At 45.5% G+C, this 19,233-nt stretch overlaps 1 protein-coding gene across 4 annotated transcripts in view; it reads left to right on the forward strand.

Annotated features, from left to right (window-relative positions):
• The first annotated feature begins 370 nt into the window (after positions 1-370).
• The window catches only part of AP1G1 (adaptor related protein complex 1 subunit gamma 1), a 107,319-nt gene continuing 88,456 nt past the window's right edge, over positions 371-19,233 (forward strand). The window contains exon 1 of one of the 4 annotated variants that reach the window (XM_038367788.2): positions 371-662. Coding sequence is in view for 1 of the 4 variants with exons in the window: in XM_038367787.2 (XP_038223715.1) it covers positions 2,131-2,187 (57 nt within the window). In the remaining 3 variants the exon portion in view is untranslated. Of the gene's footprint in view, positions 2,188-19,233 lie in introns of all 4 variants that reach the window. The other 3 variants (XM_043494732.1, XM_038367787.2, XM_038367786.2) reach the window with 3 other exon arrangements.

Below are 19,233 nucleotides of genomic sequence, written 5' to 3' on the forward strand. Positions count from 1 at the left end.
TTTGTGAATTCAATGCACTAAAATATGCAGCCATGAGCATCCTGAACCCCAGGTATCCTGGGAGATGTGCTTATCTGCAAATTCCCTCGCTGCTCGGAGCACTAGTGTATAAGCCAGGCCATACTGAGTTTATTCCACTTGTAGAAAGGGGACAGAAAGCGTCCCTGACAAAGGACACAGCACAGCTTCCTACAGGGCTCCTGAAGCGGTTTAAATAAGGACCCGTCGCTCTGTTGCCGGATTTGAACCTGCGGGGAGGGGGCGGAACCTCCTTTCGCAGCGTCGGGGCCAGCCGGCCGCATCTCGCGGCAACATTCGGAGCGGTGACTAGCCACGCGTCGACGTCATCACTACCTGCCACGGCGCCTACGTATCTCTCCTCGAATACGGAATTTCGAGGCTGCTTCCGCCTAGGAAAGTAGTTCTCAACTCCCTCTGCCGCCGGCACTAGCGAGCGGCCTGCTGTACGGGAGGCTGATCAGCTGGGGCTGCAGTGTCGGCGGAGCGCGCCCCTCACGAGGTGGGTCCGGGAAACGGAGAGGAGAGACTTCCCGTCCTGCGAATCCTTCCGCCTGCGGTATCGGTGCTGAGGCCGAGACGCCGCCATTTTGGATGCCTGGCTCCTGCTACCGCCGCTTCCTCCGCTGCAGGGACCCGGCCCGGTGAGTGGGGGCGGGGACCCCGGGGTCATTGCCCCCCCCCGCCAGGTCTCTAGCCCCCGGCGCCGTTTGACCCCGGCCCTCTCCCGTCGCCCAGCCTGATGGCCCCGGACTCCGTCCGCAGGGCCAGCGCAGCCCCCCGGCTCCAGCCTGGTCCTGTGGACCCCCGCCCCCTCGCAGGGCCAGCGCAACCCCCCACCTGGGTCCTCTCCCATCGCCGGCCCAGCCTGATTGCCCCAGTCCCCACCTGTCTGGAGGACCAGCGTAATCCTCCCTGCCTCATCCAGCCTAACCCTGGGGGCCCTCTCCCCCGGCCAGCCCAGCTGCCCCACGCCCTCCGTACCCCCCCGCCAGTTTAACCCGCCCTCCCTGCCGGCCAGTGTAACCGTCCCAATCTCCCGTGTCTGCCCCCCCTGCCAGCGCAACACCCGATCCCGCCCCCCCCGGCCATTGTAACGGCCTCGATCCTGTATCCGCACCCCCCTTCCCGTTCCCTTCCCCCACCAGGCCGCCTAATCCCCCCCCAACCCATTATTCCGTATCCCCTTCACCCACTGGCCCGGTGTAACTGCCCCATATCTCCTCCCCTGCTTCTCCAGCCCCTCCATCCTGTATCTCCTACTCTATTGGGCTAGCATAGTCTTCCCTCCACCCCAATCCCGTATGCTCTTCCACCGTGCCAGCATAACTCCCCGATCCAACACCCAATCCCCGAACACCCTTGTCCCATATCCCCTCTTGCATTGGGCCAGCATAAATCACCTCCAATCCTCTTGTCCTGTCCCCCCTCCCCCTGCCAACTTAACCTCCACTCCTGCACGTGTCCCTTGTTCCCTTCTCTATCGGCTAGTGTAACTACCCTCCTGTCTTTTTCCCACCCACCACCTTGCGCCTCTCTCCTGTGCATTACTGGGCTAGCATAACCCCTTCCTGTCCCATAGAAGCTTCCATGCATCCTTCATGCCCTTGTCCCATATGTCCTGTGAGCCTCCTGCCCATATTCATGTTCTCCACTTCAACTTCACCTCAGCTGCCTCCTGTGACCCCCTTTCCCTACTAACCTAGTGGAAGAGCTTTCTGCAGAGACTCTCCCCAGCTCCAGCATAACCTACCCGCAATTTTGTTGCCCTTCTGGTCCCACTCTGTATGTCCCCCTCAGCTTCCCTGCTGGCCCATCATGAGCCCCTCCACCAACCCCATCTCTGTTCCCTCAGTGCTGACTCTCCCTCCAAGCTCTACACAGCTTCCCATAAACCATCCAACCCGACTGCCCTCTTTCCCTTGATTGCCCTGTGGCTGGGGTGAGGACAGTGGGTTCTGTTGCTCTAGTCCTGCCCTTTCTTTGCTGAAAAGACAGCCCCCACCTCTGCTGCTTCAGTGAGGAGTAGAAAAGCTCTCATACAACTTTTAAACAGGAAACTTTAAGATTATTTACCAGAGGTTGTGCCAGAACTTGAGAAGAACGTATGAAATGCAATTTCCTTTGAACACTATTGGGGTGATGTCTGCGTACCATGGATACCACTGGGTTTGTCCGCACTCTTTACTCTGGTATTTCCTAAGCTGTAATGCACTGAGGTGTCCTGTTCACGGGTTTTTATTTAGTGTTTGTGGATACCCCATAGTTATGTCTGTCTAGCTCTTCACAGAGAGAAAAGCCACAGTCCCTGCCTAAAGCCATTTCCAGCAAGCTGCAGATACAGAGTTTTGCTGGCAGTGGAGATTTCCAGTGATGGATCTTGGGACTGTTTCAGAGTCCCTTCTTCAAGGGCTTATTGAGCTTTTTCTCAAACCATATGGTGTGTTGTTACTCGGGTGCTGATTTTTGGGTGCGGATTAATTCTTGAAAGTCTTTCTCAAAAATTTGTCACCTTGTACATACTGATTTGTACATACTGATTTTAAATGCTCTGTTGTGATTTATTGTAGCACTTGGTATGTGACATGCTTGATGAAGAACTGTGGAAGCATTAGCAGTGTCCTTAGGAGAGGTGTGTTGAGAGCAGAGCTTGAAAAATGGGCTTGAAAAATATACTTGACACCTGTTTGTCTACTACTCAGAGTGAAAAGTACCCCTACCACCTCGGTTCCCCCTAGCCCAAGCAATTCTGTACTGCATTTTCATTGTAGTGAATTTTAACTGTCAGTCTTCAATTTAGCATACTTTTAAATAACAACTTGCTATCTTTCATGTGTTTGTGTATTAACTTCTTGCCTTTTCTGGCTTCACTCCATTTTTTTTCCTTATTTTCATTACTATGTTAGTGTATATTTTCTGGTTTTCAGTGGCTGTTTCCTCTTTTCTTTCTCTTCCCCTCTCCCATTCCATCCCTTTCTCTCTCTTCAGTTACACTGTGTGCACTACTCTTTCCACTTTCATTTGGCTGTCCCACTCAGCTGCCAGATTTTTTCTCCTTTCCCTCACGCACGCACTCTGCTGATCCACTCCCTCATCCATGAAAACTTGATCAGGCATCGAGGAGCTTGGTTAGAGAAGAGAGCTCAAATTAGATTAGATTAGATTCTGCTTTTGTATGTTGCCTCACAACACAAATCCTCTTTGATCTCTCCTATATGCTGGGAAAGGAGAGAATATTTAAATTACTACAAGGATGTGATTCCCACTAGTAGGTTTATGATAAATTTGAAACTTCACCCTAGGATAATAATAGAAAGGAGAATGAGCATTTTCTTTCTCACATTCGTCTGCTCCCAACACAGTCTCCTGTCCGCTCTAAGGATAGGGTCTCTGCTAATCTACCCCTTTCCTAGCTGCCTCCAACTTTTTGTTGTCTTCCTCTCCAATGAATAAGTCATAACTTTCCCTTGCTGTTGCTCTTAGATTTGCCAAGCAGCAGAGATTATGACATGATTCTTGTCAGCTTCATTGTTGCTCACAGGGTTCTGAATAGCAACAGTAGAAAATTGATGAGACTGGTCATTTATCACGTGACAGCTGGGCAAAGCTATGAGCAACAACAGAGGGACTGGAGTTGTCTGTCTGCAGACTAAGAAACGAGTACTTTATTGGTTTACATTTTGTTTGGATTTGGAAAGTTATCTTTGAAACCATGAGTGCTAGAAACTTTTAAAAATTAATGTTTTAAATTCTGTGAAAGTTGGTGGCAGGATTCCTCATCCGGGAAAATTTACCACTCACTCTACTGGATTTTTCAGCCCTTATTGTATTGGGAGAATTGCATAGTTCTCTATTGCTTTAGAAATTGGCCTTTGGTTTATAGTTGTCCCTATAATAATGCAAATCTTTCTGGTGAAGCAGATTAAAATTAACCAATGTTGAATGGCTTGTTCTTGATCATACTCTGATGCTTTCTGGGACATGTGGGTCTTAAGTGCATATGTTTACTCAGGTGGCAAGCACTATATTATTGGATTAGCATTAGCAGGTCTGGTAAGTAAATATCTCAGGCCAAAGTATCAAATCTAGCCCAGGTTACTATTATCCAAAAGGCATTGCCCTCTGATAATGACCACATGGTGGCCTCTATGAAATGATTGGGATGTCCCAGTCCAGTTGCTGATTGGCCACTGTTCATGTTACAACTCAGACTCCCTGTCAGAGGCTAAGGATTGAATGGACTTCTGAAACTGGATGATGATGGTGCTTCTCAGCATATAGCTGAAATTACCTGATATGGAAAAATTTACATGAATGCTGCCTAAAATGTGACTACTCTGTAAAGTGAGGCACCTCCAGGCTTTCAGTCTGGCATTTTCCCCTGGTGTTAACTCTTTAAAGAAAGACGGTTCTTCTCTGTCATGCTGTAGTACTACATAAAGGATTCTGGAGTCTGTTTTGAAATTAAAAGAGTTGGTCTGCATTAGCTGAGCAGGAAACAGGCCACCCGACTGTCTTATAAATTAGCTGGTTGGGAGGTCAGAAGTAGATGAAAACATTAGAGGTGGTAAGGTCTGTGGTGACTAGAGCATGCGAGTGGGAGCCAGGAATTTTGGAGTTCTAATGCTGTCTTTTCCCCGATTTGTTGTGTAGCCTTGGACAAATTGCTTCCCCTCTTTGTTTCTCCATTTCTCAACTTGTAAAATGTGGATAATTAGCTACTTGCCTTGTGGGATGTTGTGAGGGTTAAGGACTATGTGTAATGGCAAAGTGTTACTATTATGGAAGAAAGACATGAGGAGGGTGACTCAGAGTATGTCTACACTACAGTTAAAAAACCTGTGCCTGGCCTGTGCAAGCTGACTAGGGCTCCTGGGGTTGTTTTATTGCAGTGTAGACTTTCAGGATTGAGCAGTGGGAACTCTGACATCCTCCCACCCTGCAGGGCCCTAGAGCCTGGGCTTCAGCCTGAGTCCTGAAGTCTACACTGCAATGAAACAACCCTGTAAGCCCAAGTCAACTGGCATGGGCCAGCTGCAGGTGTCTAATTGCAGTATAGACATACCCTCAAAGTACAAATACATCCTGCTCATCTTTGGAAATCCAAGTGAGAATTACAGTTTAATTTGATTTACATACAGTTGTACATGAATGGGAACCATATCAAACTTCCCCACCCACTGCCTCTAATCGGATATCTTCCTGGGGCTGGCATATGGTAGGGTTCAGCTGATGGCAGCAAGCAGAAATGAGAGGTAGGGCAGCATTCAGTTTAGCTAAAATTTAAGATTATGCAAGTTAGAAATCACAGAGAAGTGGGTCTCTTTTCTCACTCCCTACTTCTAGACAATGGGATTTTTCCCTGCAGAAGATGTCTGTGTTTTGTTCAGTTTACTTGTAAATATTACTGGGGATGAGAGTTCCACTTCCTTTCTGAGATTATTAAAGATCTTGCTTACAGAAATGTTTCCTAATATTTAACCATCTTCTTGTCCCATGTTACTTCCATGTGTGCAATCCAAAGTAGCATTGTCCCTTTTTGTTGCCATATCACAACTCAGTTTTCTTTCCTTCCACTCTGGTCTCTTGGCACTGCTACTTTCCAAATTTCACCCTTCCATTAAATAATATTTGTTATGATATTCCCAAGAGAGATTAGCTGCTGTCTTTTCAGGCTGAATTAAATTTTTTATTCTCTGATAATTTTTCTTCTGGAAGACTTTTCATATTGCCTTTTTCTTCTGTGGTGCTAGCAACATTTCTCAGTTTAGTACCTTCTGTTAATCATAACATGCTCTTTACCTCTTTTCTGTATAAATATTGGAAAAAAAACTGGACTAAATACAGACCCCTGCTGTATTCTGTTAGATCTCTTCTATAACTTGATATGTTCATGTTGACAATCTACATTTACTGTCCTTGAGCCACTTTTCAAGCCATGTGGAAGTACACCTGTCCAAGACAGTTGGAATTCAGTAGTATTAGTCAGATGCTGCTTATTTTGCCTTATTGTAATTTAGATATGTCTGCTCCATTCTTTTTACCCATCAAGGGCTTGATCCTATACCACTGAGGTACGGCAGAGTTATGCCATTGACTTCAATGAGAACTAGATCAGCCTCTGATTTTGTCTGTGTCAAAACAAAAAAACTGGTTGGCTTGAGTGGTGCGGTTTGTTCTAGGTAATCATGATGGGCCATTCAAATAATTGATTTTCAAAAGAAAAATCATTCATTTAAATCAGGGTGATGTAATTTATTTGAAAATTTGTGCTACTGGAATCTTAGATTATAAATTTGAATTAATTAAACTATAAACACTTTTTAAAAATGCCACTGCTGGTAGGGTGCCTTATTTGAATTTTAGAAAACAATCTGCAAAAAACAAAATATTGAAAATGAAGGCCCAGTCCTGCAAACACTTAAACAGGTACATAATTAAACTCTCACAAATAGTCCCATTGACTTCAATGTGACTGACTACTCATGTGCTTTGTGTTTGCAACATTAAGGGCTAAAATTGTATTTTTATTTAAAAAAAAGTCTTATTGGCAAACCAACACAGGCTGGAGGGGTTAAGAACTGCAGTGACCACAGTCAGCCCTGCCTGCTACACTTGTAGTGCCTGTCAGGCCTGTAAGGTCACCTGCTCTCAACTGGGGAGAGAAGCCTTGCTGAGCCAGCAACTGAGGCTTGGTCTACACCAGAGGTTCTCAACCTTTTTCTTTTTGAGTCCCTCCCAACGTGCTATTAAAACCTCCATAGCCCACAACTATTTTTCTGCATATCCAATAGATAAAAAGCCATGGCTGGCATTGGGGTAGCAAGCAGGGCAATTGCCTGGGGCCCCATGCCACAGAAGGCTACACAAAGCTAAGTTGCTTAGGCTTTGGCTTAAGCTCCGCATGGCTTGGGTTTTCTGCCCTGAGCCCCAGTGAATCTAACGTTGGCCCTGCACTCTTCCTGGAACCTGCTGGGGGGCCATGGACCCCTGGTTGAGAAACGTTGGTCTACACTTTATGTTGGTATAACTGTCTCTCCGAGATGTGGAAAATCCACGCCCCAAGTGACGACTTACTTATGCTTATGGGAGAAGCTCTCCCATCTGCATAGGTAGCATCTTCACTTAGCGCTAGGGGTGCTGTAAGGGTAGACAAGCCCTGAGTAGGACTGTGATGAATCAGAGCCTCCCTGGATGGAAGGCATGCCTGACACCAGATTGCCTGGGTTTATCAGGGACCTGTTGGTGATTAAGACAGGCTGCAGGAAGGGGTGCCCCATCTGAGGGGAAGAATGGGGTCTGAACTGAGCCCAAAGCGTGGGTGGATGAATAACATCAAAGGGGCTGAGAGCTGACTCCCTTTGTTTTTGGCCTGTGGTTTTGGACCTGCTACCCCGGAAAGTGAAGTCTGAACCTGGCCAGTGGGCTGAGCCATAAGTAGGGCCCTACCAAATTAACGGCCGTGAAAAATGCATCATGGACTGTGAAATCTGGTCTTTTGTGTGCTTTTACACTCTATTATACAGATTTCACAGGGGAGACCAGTGTTTCTCAAACTGGGGATCCTGACCCAAAAGGGAGTTGCAAAGGGGTTGGAAGGTTATTTTAGGGGGGTTGCTACCCTTACTTCTGTGCTGCCTTCAGAGCTGGGCGGCCAGAGAGCGGCGGCTGTTGGCAAGGTGCCCAGCTCTGAAGGTAGCGCCCCGCCAGCAGCAGCGCAGAAGTAAGAGTGGCAATACCATACTTCTGCCCTGCTGCCTTCAGAGCTGGGTGGTTGAAGTGTGGTGGCTGCTGACTGAGGGCCCAGCTCTGCAGGCAGCAGTGCAAACCTAAGGTTGGCAATACTATATCATGCCATCCTTACTTCTGTGCTGCTGCTGGCGATGGTTCTGCCTTCTCAGCCGAGTTCCTGGCCAGCAGCTGCCCGGGTCTGAAGGTAGCGCCACTGCCAGCAGCAGCACAGAAGTAAGGGTAGCAGTACCACAACCTCCTTCCCCCCCCCCATAACCTTGTGAAACACCCCCTGCCCCAACTCCTTTGTGGGTCAGGATCCCTACAATTACAACACTGTGAAATCTCAGATTTAAATAGCTGAAATCATGAAATGTACAATTTTAAAAAATCCTATGACTGACATGGACCAAAATGGACCATGAATTTGGTAGGGCCCTAACCATAATCTACCAGAGGAGGCTGGATAGCGTGTTGGGAAAGCTGAGGCAGAGTGGCTGCAGCAATGTGCCATACACAGTCTCTGTCACTTCAAGTAAGAATTCCTTCAGGTAACAATGAAAGGTTGTTTAGACTTTCAATACATCAACAAAGTTATTGTGAACTTTTGTCTACACACAAACTTTCAAAAATAGGAGCCTAAACCCATATTCAGGAGCTGAAGTGATTTTTTTCAAAAGCACCTAAATGATTTAGGAACATAAGTCCTATTGATTTCCAGCTGTAACCTGTAGTGGAAGAATATACCTTTTATTGAAGCATTTAAGCATTCTTGATTTGTGGAAGTTGACTATATTGGAAGCTAGTATTGGTTGCAAATATAGTTGGCTATTTGGTTATCAAAACTATGTTTGAGTTTTTGTTGGTCTCATAAGAAGAATGTTAATGAGGCCCTGAACTTTGAAACTGATGAGATCATATGGACAAGGGACTGACATCGTGATATGTAAGTGGGGTTGGGAAGTATTTTTGTTACTCTAGATGGCACCAGGAAAGAGTAGAACAATGGATATGATAACAGAGTAGTCCCTACAGGTCTTAATATCTAACTATGAGGACTGCTTTTGAAGGGAAGAAATTTGGGGTATGGGTGTATAATATAGGTGATCACTAATATGTACTGAAACAGAGTTAAGTTAATAAGAGAGAATTAAAATCTCAAAAGATGAAATTGGGTTAAACAGAGCAGTCACAGAACATTTAGAAATGGGACTAATTATTTTGAAATGAATATAATTAAGACTATTGTAAAATAATTTTTTAAAGAAGTTTGTGAAAAATATTAAAAAATCAGTTATGGGCAAAGGCTGCAAGCTAATCAAAGGGCAAAGAACCATGAACAGAAAAGTACTGAGGGCTTGTCTGTATTGGGAAAGTGCTTTGTATAACCAAGAAGACTTAGTTCTGAATGTGGCAAGAATGTGGTCACCTTAAAATGGTGTTAGCTGGTTGTGGTTAACCCTAAGATCCCTGCTAGTCTTAACCACGGCCAGCCAATGTGTTTTTAAATGCAATTGTCCTCCACCCTAAGAACCAAGTCAAGCTTACAAGGGTTATTTCACATGTTTTCTGAAACGATGCATTTCCCCCGTGACTGTAGACATACGTTTAATTAGCCTTTCTGTCTTGGAGTAGATGATCAGACAATTTTTTAGGGAGCAATCACTCCCCACCCTGCTCGTTTTGCTCCTGGGAACAGAGGTTGCCTCATTCTTGTGCCTCATGTGTTATTACTTGTGTTGTATGTGGTGGGCCTGGTATCCCATAACAAGCCACTTGAAAGCATGGGAGTGACATGATCAGGTTGGGCAAGGAAGATCTTAATGGCTACCTAAGTTTTTTTGTGATCCAGGAGCGTGCTGGGGATTCCAGAGAAGTGCATAAAATGGAAATAGTCAAACTTTACTCCTCTTTATCTGACCGAAGCATAATGGCCGAACAGGGGAAGGATTGGGTATATTTCTTCCAAGTCGGAGCATCAAAAGAACAGCCAGTTCAGTTTTACCTTCTCTGGACACTTTTCCTCTTCGCCTTAGTGTTTAATTGTACTTATAAACAAACTAATCTGCAGAAATATACCTAGTTGAATAAATAAAGTCCTATATAGATGACGGGTAAATGACTTACAAGGTATTATTTGCAAAAAGAAAAGGAGTACTTGTGGCACCTTAGAGACTAACAAATTTATTAGAGCATAAGCTTTCGTGAGCTACAGCTCACTTCATCAAATGCATCCGATGAAGTGAGCTGTAGCTCACGAAAGCTTATGCTCTAATAAATTTGTTAGTCTCTAAGGTGCCACAAGTACTCCTTTTCTTTTTGCAAATAATACCTTGCAAGTCATTTACCCGTCACCAATCTTTTAGATGAGATGTAAAATTGAGATTCTGAACGCACTGATTATTAAAGATTGTGGCATTTTTTCCAAGTGTCATGGCTTTAATGCAGTTGATCGAGGCAAATTCCAGATTGCATCAATTCATTTTGTGTCTGTTTTCTTTGTGATTTTAGATAAAGTATTATAAAGCATATCAACACTACAATTTTAAGTCGACCTGTGTTAGGTAGACTTACATCCACTGCAGTAGTTACTCCAGTGTAGCCATGAAATTGACAAAAATTACGGCCAGCAGCTACTGTAAGTAATCTGCAGTATCTGCACTGACACTGCATCACCCTAACTACACTGATATAAGCCCTATGCCAGCGGTTCTCAACCAGAGACCCGGAGCCCCTTGGGTGGCTGCCAGTAGGCTTCAGGGGGTCTGGCAAGCAGGGCTAGGGTTAGACTCTCTGGGGCCAGGGAAGAAAGCCAAAGCTATGCCATGCAGTGTTGAAGCCTGAGGCCCTGGGCTCTACCACCTGGGGCTGAAGCCGAAGCCTGAGCAACTTAACTTTGTGCGGCCCCCTGTGGTGTGGGACCTCAGGCAGTTGCCCTGCTTGCTACCCCCTAACTCTGGCCCTGGCTTTTATATGCAGGAAAAACAGTTGTGGCACAGGCCTCAGAAAGGAAAAGGTTGAGAACTCCCACCCTATGCCTCTCGTGGAAGTGGTGGTATGCCTGTGTAATAGGGCACTTGTATTGGCAGGAGCAAGACTGTAATGTGGACACTGACGTAGTTAGGTCAACATAAGCTGCCTTATTTTGATCTAGCTCTGTAGTATAGACCAAGTCTTACTTCCTGCTGTAAGATGTTGGGTAGTGTTGCTTTGTGCTGTTAAACAGCATCTGCCTTCTTTTATGATCAGTTAATCTTGTTAAAGCATTTTGGGATATCTGGGGTTGGAAGGCACTATATGAATGTAAGATATTTAGTACAAGAAGCTTTTTGTTTAGGAGTCTACTGTTAAATTCTTGAGAATGTTGGCAGGACTTCTTCAGGTTGTACAAGTGTCATTATTAAGAGTAAAAAGAAAAGGAGTACTTGTGGCACCTTAGAGACTAACAAATTTATTAGAGCATAAGCTTTCGTGAGCTACAGCTCACTTCATCGGATGCATTTGGTGGAAAAAACAAAGGAGAGATTTATATACATACACACACACACACACACAGAGAACATGAAACAATGGGTTTATCATACACACTGTAAGGAGAGTGATCACTTAAGATGAGCCATCACCAGCAACTGGGGTGGGGGGAAGGAGAAAAACCTTTCATGGTGACAAGCAAGGTAGGCTAATTCCAGCAGTTAACAAGAATATCAGAAAAAAGAAAAGGAGTACTTGTGGCACCTTAGAGACTAACAAATTTATTAGAGCATAAGCTTTCGTGAGCTACAGCTCACTTCATCGGATGCATTTGGTGGAAAAAACAGAGGAGAGATTTATATACACACACACACAGAGAACATGAAACAATGGGTTTATCATACACACTGTAAGGAGAGTGATCACTTAAGATAAGCCATCACCAACAGCAGGGGAGGGAAGGAGGAAAACCTTTCATGGTGACAAGCAGGTAGGCTAATTCCAGCAGTTAACAAGAATATCAGAAAGAAAAGGAGTACTTGTGGCACCTTAGAGACTAACAAATTTATTAGAGCATAAGCTTTCGTGAGCTACAGCTCACTTCATCGGATGCATTTGGTGGAAAAAACAGAGGAGAGATTTATATACACACACACAGAGAACATGAAACAATGGGTTTATCATACACACTGTAAGGAGAGTGATCACTTAAGATAAGCCATCACCAACAGCAGGGGGGGGAAGGAGGAAAACCTTTCATGGTGACAAGCAGGTAGGCTAATTCCAGCAGTTAACAAGAATATCAGAGGAACAGTGGGGGGTGGGGTGGGAGGGAGAAATACCATGGGGAAATAGTTTTACTTTGTGTAATGACTCATCCATTCCCAGTCTCTATTCAAGCCTAAGTTAATTGTATCCAGTTTGCAAATTAATTCCAATTCAGCAGTCTCTCGTTGGAGTCTGTTTTTGAAGCTTTTTTGTTGAAGTATAGCCACTCTTAGGTCTGTGATCGAGTGACCAGAGAGATTGAAGTGTTCTCCAACTGGTTTTTGAATGTTATAATTCTTGACGTCTGATTTGTGTCCATTCATTCTTTTACGTAGAGACTGTCCAGTTTGGCCAATGTACATGGCAGAGGGGCATTGCTGGCACATGATGGCATATATCACATTGGTAGATGCGCAGGTGAACGAGCCTCTGATAGTGTGGCTGATGTGATTAGGCCCTATGATGGTATCCCCTGAATAGATATGTGGGCAGAGTTGGCAACGGGCTTTGTTGCAAGGATAGGTTCCTGGGTTAGTGGTTCTGTTGTGTGGTGTGTGGTTGCTGGTGAGTATTTGCTTCAGATTGGGGGGCTGTCTGTAAGCAAGGACTGGTCTGTCTCCCAAGATCTGAGAGAGCGATGGCTCGTCCTTCAGGATAGGTTGTAGATCCTTGATGATGCGTTGGAGGGGTTTTAGTTGGGGGCTGAAGGTGATGGCTAGTGGCGTTCTGTTGTTTTCTTTGTTGGGCCTGTCCTGTAGTAGGTGACTTCTGGGTACTCTTCTGGCTCTGTCAATCTGTTTCTTCACTTCAGCAGGTGGGTACTGTAGTTGTAGGAATGCATGATAGAGATCTTGTAGGTGTTTGTCTCTGTCTGAGGGGTTGGAGCAAATGCGGTTATATCGTAGCGCTTGGCTGTAGACAATGGATCGAGTGGTATGATCTGGATGAAAGCTAGAGGCATGTAGGTAGGAATAGCGGTCAGTAGGTTTCCGATATAGGGTGGTGTTTATGTGACCATCGCTTATTAGCACCGTAGTGTCCAGGAAGTGGATCTCTTGTGTGGACTGGTCCAGGCTGAGGTTGATGGTGGGATGGAAATTGTTGAAATCATGGTGGAATTCCTCAAGAGCTTCTTTTCCATGGGTCCAGATGATGAAGATGTCATCAATGTAGCGCAAGTAGAGTAGGGGCATTAGGGGACGAGAGCTGAGGAAGCGTTGTTCTAAGTCAGCCATAAAAATGTTGGCATACTGTGGGGCCATGCGGGTACCCATCGCAGTGCCGCTGATTTGAAGGTATACATTGTCCCCAAATGTGAAATAGTTATGGGTGAGGATAAAGTCACAAAGTTCAGCCACCAGGTTAGCCGTGACAGTATCGGGGATACTGTTCCTGACGGCTTGTAGTCCATCTTTGTGTGGAATGTTGGTGTAGAGGGCTTCTACATCCATAGTGGCTAGGATGGTGTTTTTTCCACCAAATGCATCCGATGAAGTGAGCTGTAGCTCACGAAAGCTTATGCTCTAATAAATTTGTTAGTCTCTAAGGTGCCACAAGTACTCCTTTTCTTTTTGCGAATACAGACTAACACGGCTGCTACTCTGAAACCTGTGATTATTAAGAGTAAGTCCTTCCCTCTGAACATCCGGTGAAGATATAGGCTCTAGCACAGAGGTGACTCATTGCTAGGTATAGTAGGAGTGAAGAGGACAAATACTGGAGGAGTGGTGAACTATGGCACCATTAGCATTGGGCAATCCACTTCCAGTGATTGCAAAATCCACTTGCCAGTGGGGCATTGGAAACTTCCTTTGGTGAATGGTGGTGAAGAGAGGAAGGAACTAAACGATCAACTTCTGCAGACTCTAAGCTTTTTTTTTTTTTAAAGCTACCATTTGTCTGTAAGGAGCCTTCCATATGCAAAATGAATATGAATCAATGTTTTTGATTCTGAAGTCTGCAGACACCTCTAGTGCTTTTGCTGTGGCTTCGCTTTGGCAAGCAGCAGATGGAAATAGATAATCTCTGGTTGGATTGGTGCTTGTCAGGACACAGGTGAAACTGACAAGAATAATTTTTAGAGAGGTGTGAGAGGTAATGTGCACCAACTTCTGTGAGTGAAAGACACACTTTCAAGCTTATACAGAGTTCTTCAGGTCTAGAAAAGCTACACTTGCAAGTTAGAGCGCATTAAAGCAGCCCTGGGTGCCCTAACTCTTGATATGTCCACACTGGCAAGGCACGTAGAGCTCCTGGACTCTGCAGCTGGAGCGCTCCTGGTAATCCACCTCCACGAGAAGCATAAAGCTTGCTGTGCCCCGTCTGAAACCGTGGCCCGTCTGAAATGCCCAGGCGTCAGTGTGAACAAGGTGTTGCATTACTGTGCTGTGATTGGCCTCTGGAAATATCCCATAATCCCTCGAAGTCAAATGGCCACTCTTTTCATTGTTTTGAAATTGGCTACAGGAATATGGATATCCCCTTTCAAAGCTCCGTTTCTGACATCAGGCATGCTTATCTGCTCTGGGACAAAGTAAACCATTAGTGTGGAATGCTGCTGTTGAGTGTGTGAAAGAGAGGGGGTGGAGGAGCAGGGTCTTCTGCTGCTTGAACTTGCAATACAGCATGCTGACACACTCTCAGCACCCCAAAACACACTCTCTCCCCCACATACACACAACACACTCAGTCACGCTCCACCCCTCCAATTTGAAAAGCATGTTGCATCCACTTGCACACTGGGATAGCTACCACAATGCACTACTCTTTGTGGTGTTGCAAGAGCTGCTAACGTGGCCACGCCAGTGCACTTTCAACTGATAGTGTAAACGCATGGCAGCGTTTTCCCTGCTGCAGTCTCTGAAGGTTGGTTTAACTCCCAGCGCTTTACATCTGCAAGTGTAGCCATGCCCTCAGTGTCACAGCTATATAGAAGGTTGGTGCAGATTAAGTATAAGAAGTTAACATGTTGAACAAGAGATGTTCAGGGTGAAGTAGGCAGTTAACACCTCTGCAGTCACAGGACAAAGGAGGGTTAGTGTAGGGGACCATAAATCCAGTGACTGAGTCCATGATTTTTAGTGTCTAGCAAAGTTATGAATTTAAGCTCCCAAGCTCATCTTTTGAAGGAGGTGTGCAGATTGCCTTTGAGGATGAGGACTAAGAGGTCAGAAATGGAGTGATTGTTTTGTGAAAAGTATTCACCCACGGGTGATGTAGTGTTTGTCCTTTTATTATTTTTCTGTGTGAGTTCGAGTGCGTAGTGATTGGTTTCCACAACATAGTTGTTGGGGCATTTAGTGCATGGGGTGAGGTACCCCGCATGATAGTGTAATGGTGCAGGACTCACTCCTGCAGCACCTCCTGTTGGTCATCCAGGGAATTAGCATTTCCAGCCTTCAGCATGCCCTCTGCAGGCCTGTGTCCAGCTTGCCGCTGGGCCCCAAGTCCCTCCCGGACCCTGGTGCCCCTTTCATGCCAGGGTGCTGCCCCCTGCAGTACCTCGCACAGATCTGGGTCTCCCCTCCCCTGGGACCCCCCACCTTCTATCCTCACCTTGCCTCAGTATAGGGCTACTGCCAGTCACCATCTAGCCCCCGTTCACTGGGGCAGACTGCAGTATAATTGCCACTCATCACAGACAAGAGGGGTTTGGACCTGTTGCCTTTGGCTGCCTCCTGCAACCCCAGTACCTATTTGGCCTTACTCTAGGCCTGCAGCTTGGATGGTTTCCAGGCTGGAGCTCTTCTGGCCTTCCCCCAGCCCTGCTCCACCTTAAGTACCCAGGTATGCTCCCCAGCAGCTAGGCTCTTCTCTCTCTAAAGGCAGAGAGTGTGTGTCCTCCCCGGCTTCTGGCCCACTGCCCTCTTATAAAGGCCAGCTGGGCCTTAATTAAGCTGGCCACAGCTGTGGTCAGCTATTCACTCAGCTTCCCCCAGCTGTTCTCACTCCTCTTTCTTGCTGCAGCCCTCTTTAGGGCTGCTTTAACCCTTTCAGGGCCAGAGCAGGATAACCACCCCGCTACAGCTAGGCATGTGTAGGACCATGGATTTGGAAGGGTATGCTATGGGGAATATTGATCATTGTAGCAGTAGAGAGAGATCTGTAGGTTTTAAGAATCATGTTAGTTTCAGCTTTTTGCTATATAGAAAAACACTGCAGCTAGAGCAGAGATTCCAGTGTTCCCTTATTTTCCATAACCCTAATTTTTACATGTAATTACAAAATTATTAATTCAGGCTTAAACCTACTAATTTTGCAGGAACTCACATTTTATATGAAAATGTGTGTCACTCCCCATCGTTCAGGTCTGATGAACACACAAATAGCTGTGCAGGTGGCAGAGGTACAATAAGTGGAAATGTCATTCCTGGCAGAAGTCACAAGGGAGAGGAGAGGGGAAAATTGCAGGGGTATGTCAGCACGAGACTTTCACTTTGAGGGTAGCCTTAGTCCTCAGGCTAGTCAGGTACACTTCTTAATCACTAGGTATGATGCACCGGGTACGACAGACTACAGGAGAAATGTGGGTTGGGGGGAATTACATGGCCTTGGCACAGGCTGGCTGGCCCTTTAAGACAAGCTAGGCCCAGTTTGGCCCATGATCTAGCAGTTACCACTCAGCCTTACCCATGATCTAGCCACACAGAGGCAGTTAGTGGTTCCGGCTGGGTTAATGGAGTTAGAGACTGGCCTCAGCTGTGGAGGATTACTTAAATAAAGCTGGAGAGCTCAGTCTAGGGGGAGAGACTGCTGAGAAGGCAGAACTCTCCTGTAGGAAGGAGAGCCCACAGGAAGCAGGATAGGCTTCTGTGGGGGGAGCCCTGAGATAGGGCCTGCAAAGATCAGGGAGATCCCTAAGGGAAGCTGCCAGAGTCCCTGGTAAAGGGAGGCGGCAGGGGAATCCTGCTGAAGAAGCAGCAAGATAAGAGAAGCTCTGTAGGGGCCAGGAAGCAGAGCGCTATATTGGAGCCTGGGAGGGGCAGAAGAATTATTAGTTTGGGCATTTGATTTGGATTTTCAGTTGGATCTTTTGTTATCCTGGAAGGAGACTAAACTTTGTGATTTGGCCAACCCATGGAAGACCCTGTGAGAGGCAGATAACTAGTAGGGGGCACCAGAGATGAGGAGCCCTTGCAGCATTGCACGCTGACATAAGTGGGCACTATAGGTGGTGAGTGTGGTACTTTACAGACCTCCATCACTGTAGGGCAGTCTTTAATGTATTTTTCCTCATGACACTCCTGTGACATAGGGGAGTGCTATTATCTCTATTGTGTAGATTTCAAGGCCAGAAGGGATCGTTGTGATCATCCAGTCTGACCTCCTTTGTACCATGGGCCAGAGAACTGCCCCACAATAATCCCTAGGGCAGATTTCTGAGAAAAACATCCAATCTTGATTTAAAAATTGTCGGTGATGGAGAATCCACCATGACTCTTGGTAAAATGGTCCACTGGATAATTACTCTAACCATTACAGATTTATACCTTATTAAACCCAGTCCGAGTTTGTCTAGCTTCAACTTCCAGCCATTGGATTGTGTTATACCTTCCTCTGCTAGACTGAAGAGCCCATTATTAAATATTTCTTTCCCATGTAGGTATTTATAGACTGTAATCAAATCACCCCTTAACCTTTGTTAAAGTTCAATAGATTGACCTCCTTGAGTCTGTCACTATAAGGCAGATTTTCTGATCCTTTACTCATTCTTGTGGCTCTTCTCTGAACCCTCTCCATTTTATCAATATCCTTGAATTGCGGGCACCAGAGCTGGACACAGAATTCCAGCAAAGTTGCACCAGTGTTAGATACAGAGGGCAACGGAGGGAAAGAGAGACTAAGTGATTTGCCTGAGGTCACACATGGGGTCTGTGGCAGGGTAGGGAATTGAACCCAGGTCTTCCCAAGTGCCCTAATCACTGGACCATCCTGACACACCAGCTAAGGCAGGTCACATGGGAAATGGGGTGAAAGAAAATGTAAGGAGTATTAACAGTAAGATAATTAATTGAAGCTTTTTAACATCATAATGAGTAGACTTCTTGTTCCATATTTTTTTGCTGTCTCGAGCCTCTCTTGCATACTGTTTCTTGCTCATTTACAAAATACTGTTGTGCGGTGTTGAATTTGAAATAGTCTCATTTGGATTTATTTTGTATTTTGGAAACAAGCAGAAACATAGTGTCTTGCTTTATGTTCAAGTAGCACCTGAAGGTCTCAGTCAGGATCAGGGCTCAGATTTGCTATGCATAGTCTCTGACACGCTCCTTTCCCTGACAAGTTTACAATCTAGCTTGAGATAAGATATGGTAAGTGGATGATGGTAACAGTAGGATGGAAACGGGGAGTGAGAACCAGGGTAACAGTCACAAGATTATGCAATTAGTCTAACCGTGTACAACAGAGAAGTTTGCACCATATTATTTTAACTATTTTACCTCTCGTCTGCCTGTCATTGTTGCACTTGAATGGCTTTGGAGAAAAGTGGGTGAAAATCAGCAGGAATTATTGAGAGCATGTCACAGGTAAAATTTCTGATGCTATTGTGTGGGCATATGGTAGCTAGTCTATCCTGTGATATCTCTTGTTGATTATATTTTCATGTTCTAGTTCTGTGTTGTCTTATAAAATTCACCTCCTATTCCTGCTTGAGTAACATGAATCTGGAAAGAGTTCTGCCTCTGAAGAGAAAATGAACATTGGACAGAATGAGAGCTGAACTTAGAGTAGTTCTATAGCAAAATAACCCACACTAAATTGTAATCCAAACTGTTACACAGGAGTTCCTAGTTGAGGAGTTCTAGAAAAATACAAAACCAAAGGAAAGTTTCAGAAGTCATAAGGAATAAATGTTTAAAGTGGCTTGTTTTTGAAGATCAGGAGGAAGGCCGTAGGAGAGAAGATGGGTTGGGAAAGAGGAGATGTGTACAGAACATTTGGCTTTTCTATGGGCTTGTTTAATTTGTGCATTAAGCAAAAGATTTGTCTAAAAATGAATTAAATAGATTTACTATTAGTTAAAAGATATGGAGTTGCAGTTCAAAGACTAAGGCCTTGTCTACAGTGCCACTACAGGGCTGAAACTGTTTTTGCTTAGGGGTGTGAAATCCCCCCCCCGAGCGATGCAAGTTTCAGCGCTGTAAAGTGGCAGTGTAGATAGTGCCACACCGCTGGGAACTGTTCCCCTCACGAAGGTGGGTTTATTACAGCGCTGGGAGCTCTTCCTCTCACGGAGGTGGGTTT

Source organism: Dermochelys coriacea, chromosome 12, assembly GCF_009764565.3.
Source record: "Dermochelys coriacea isolate rDerCor1 chromosome 12, rDerCor1.pri.v4, whole genome shotgun sequence".
Lineage (NCBI taxonomy): Eukaryota > Metazoa > Chordata > Testudines > Dermochelyidae > Dermochelys > Dermochelys coriacea.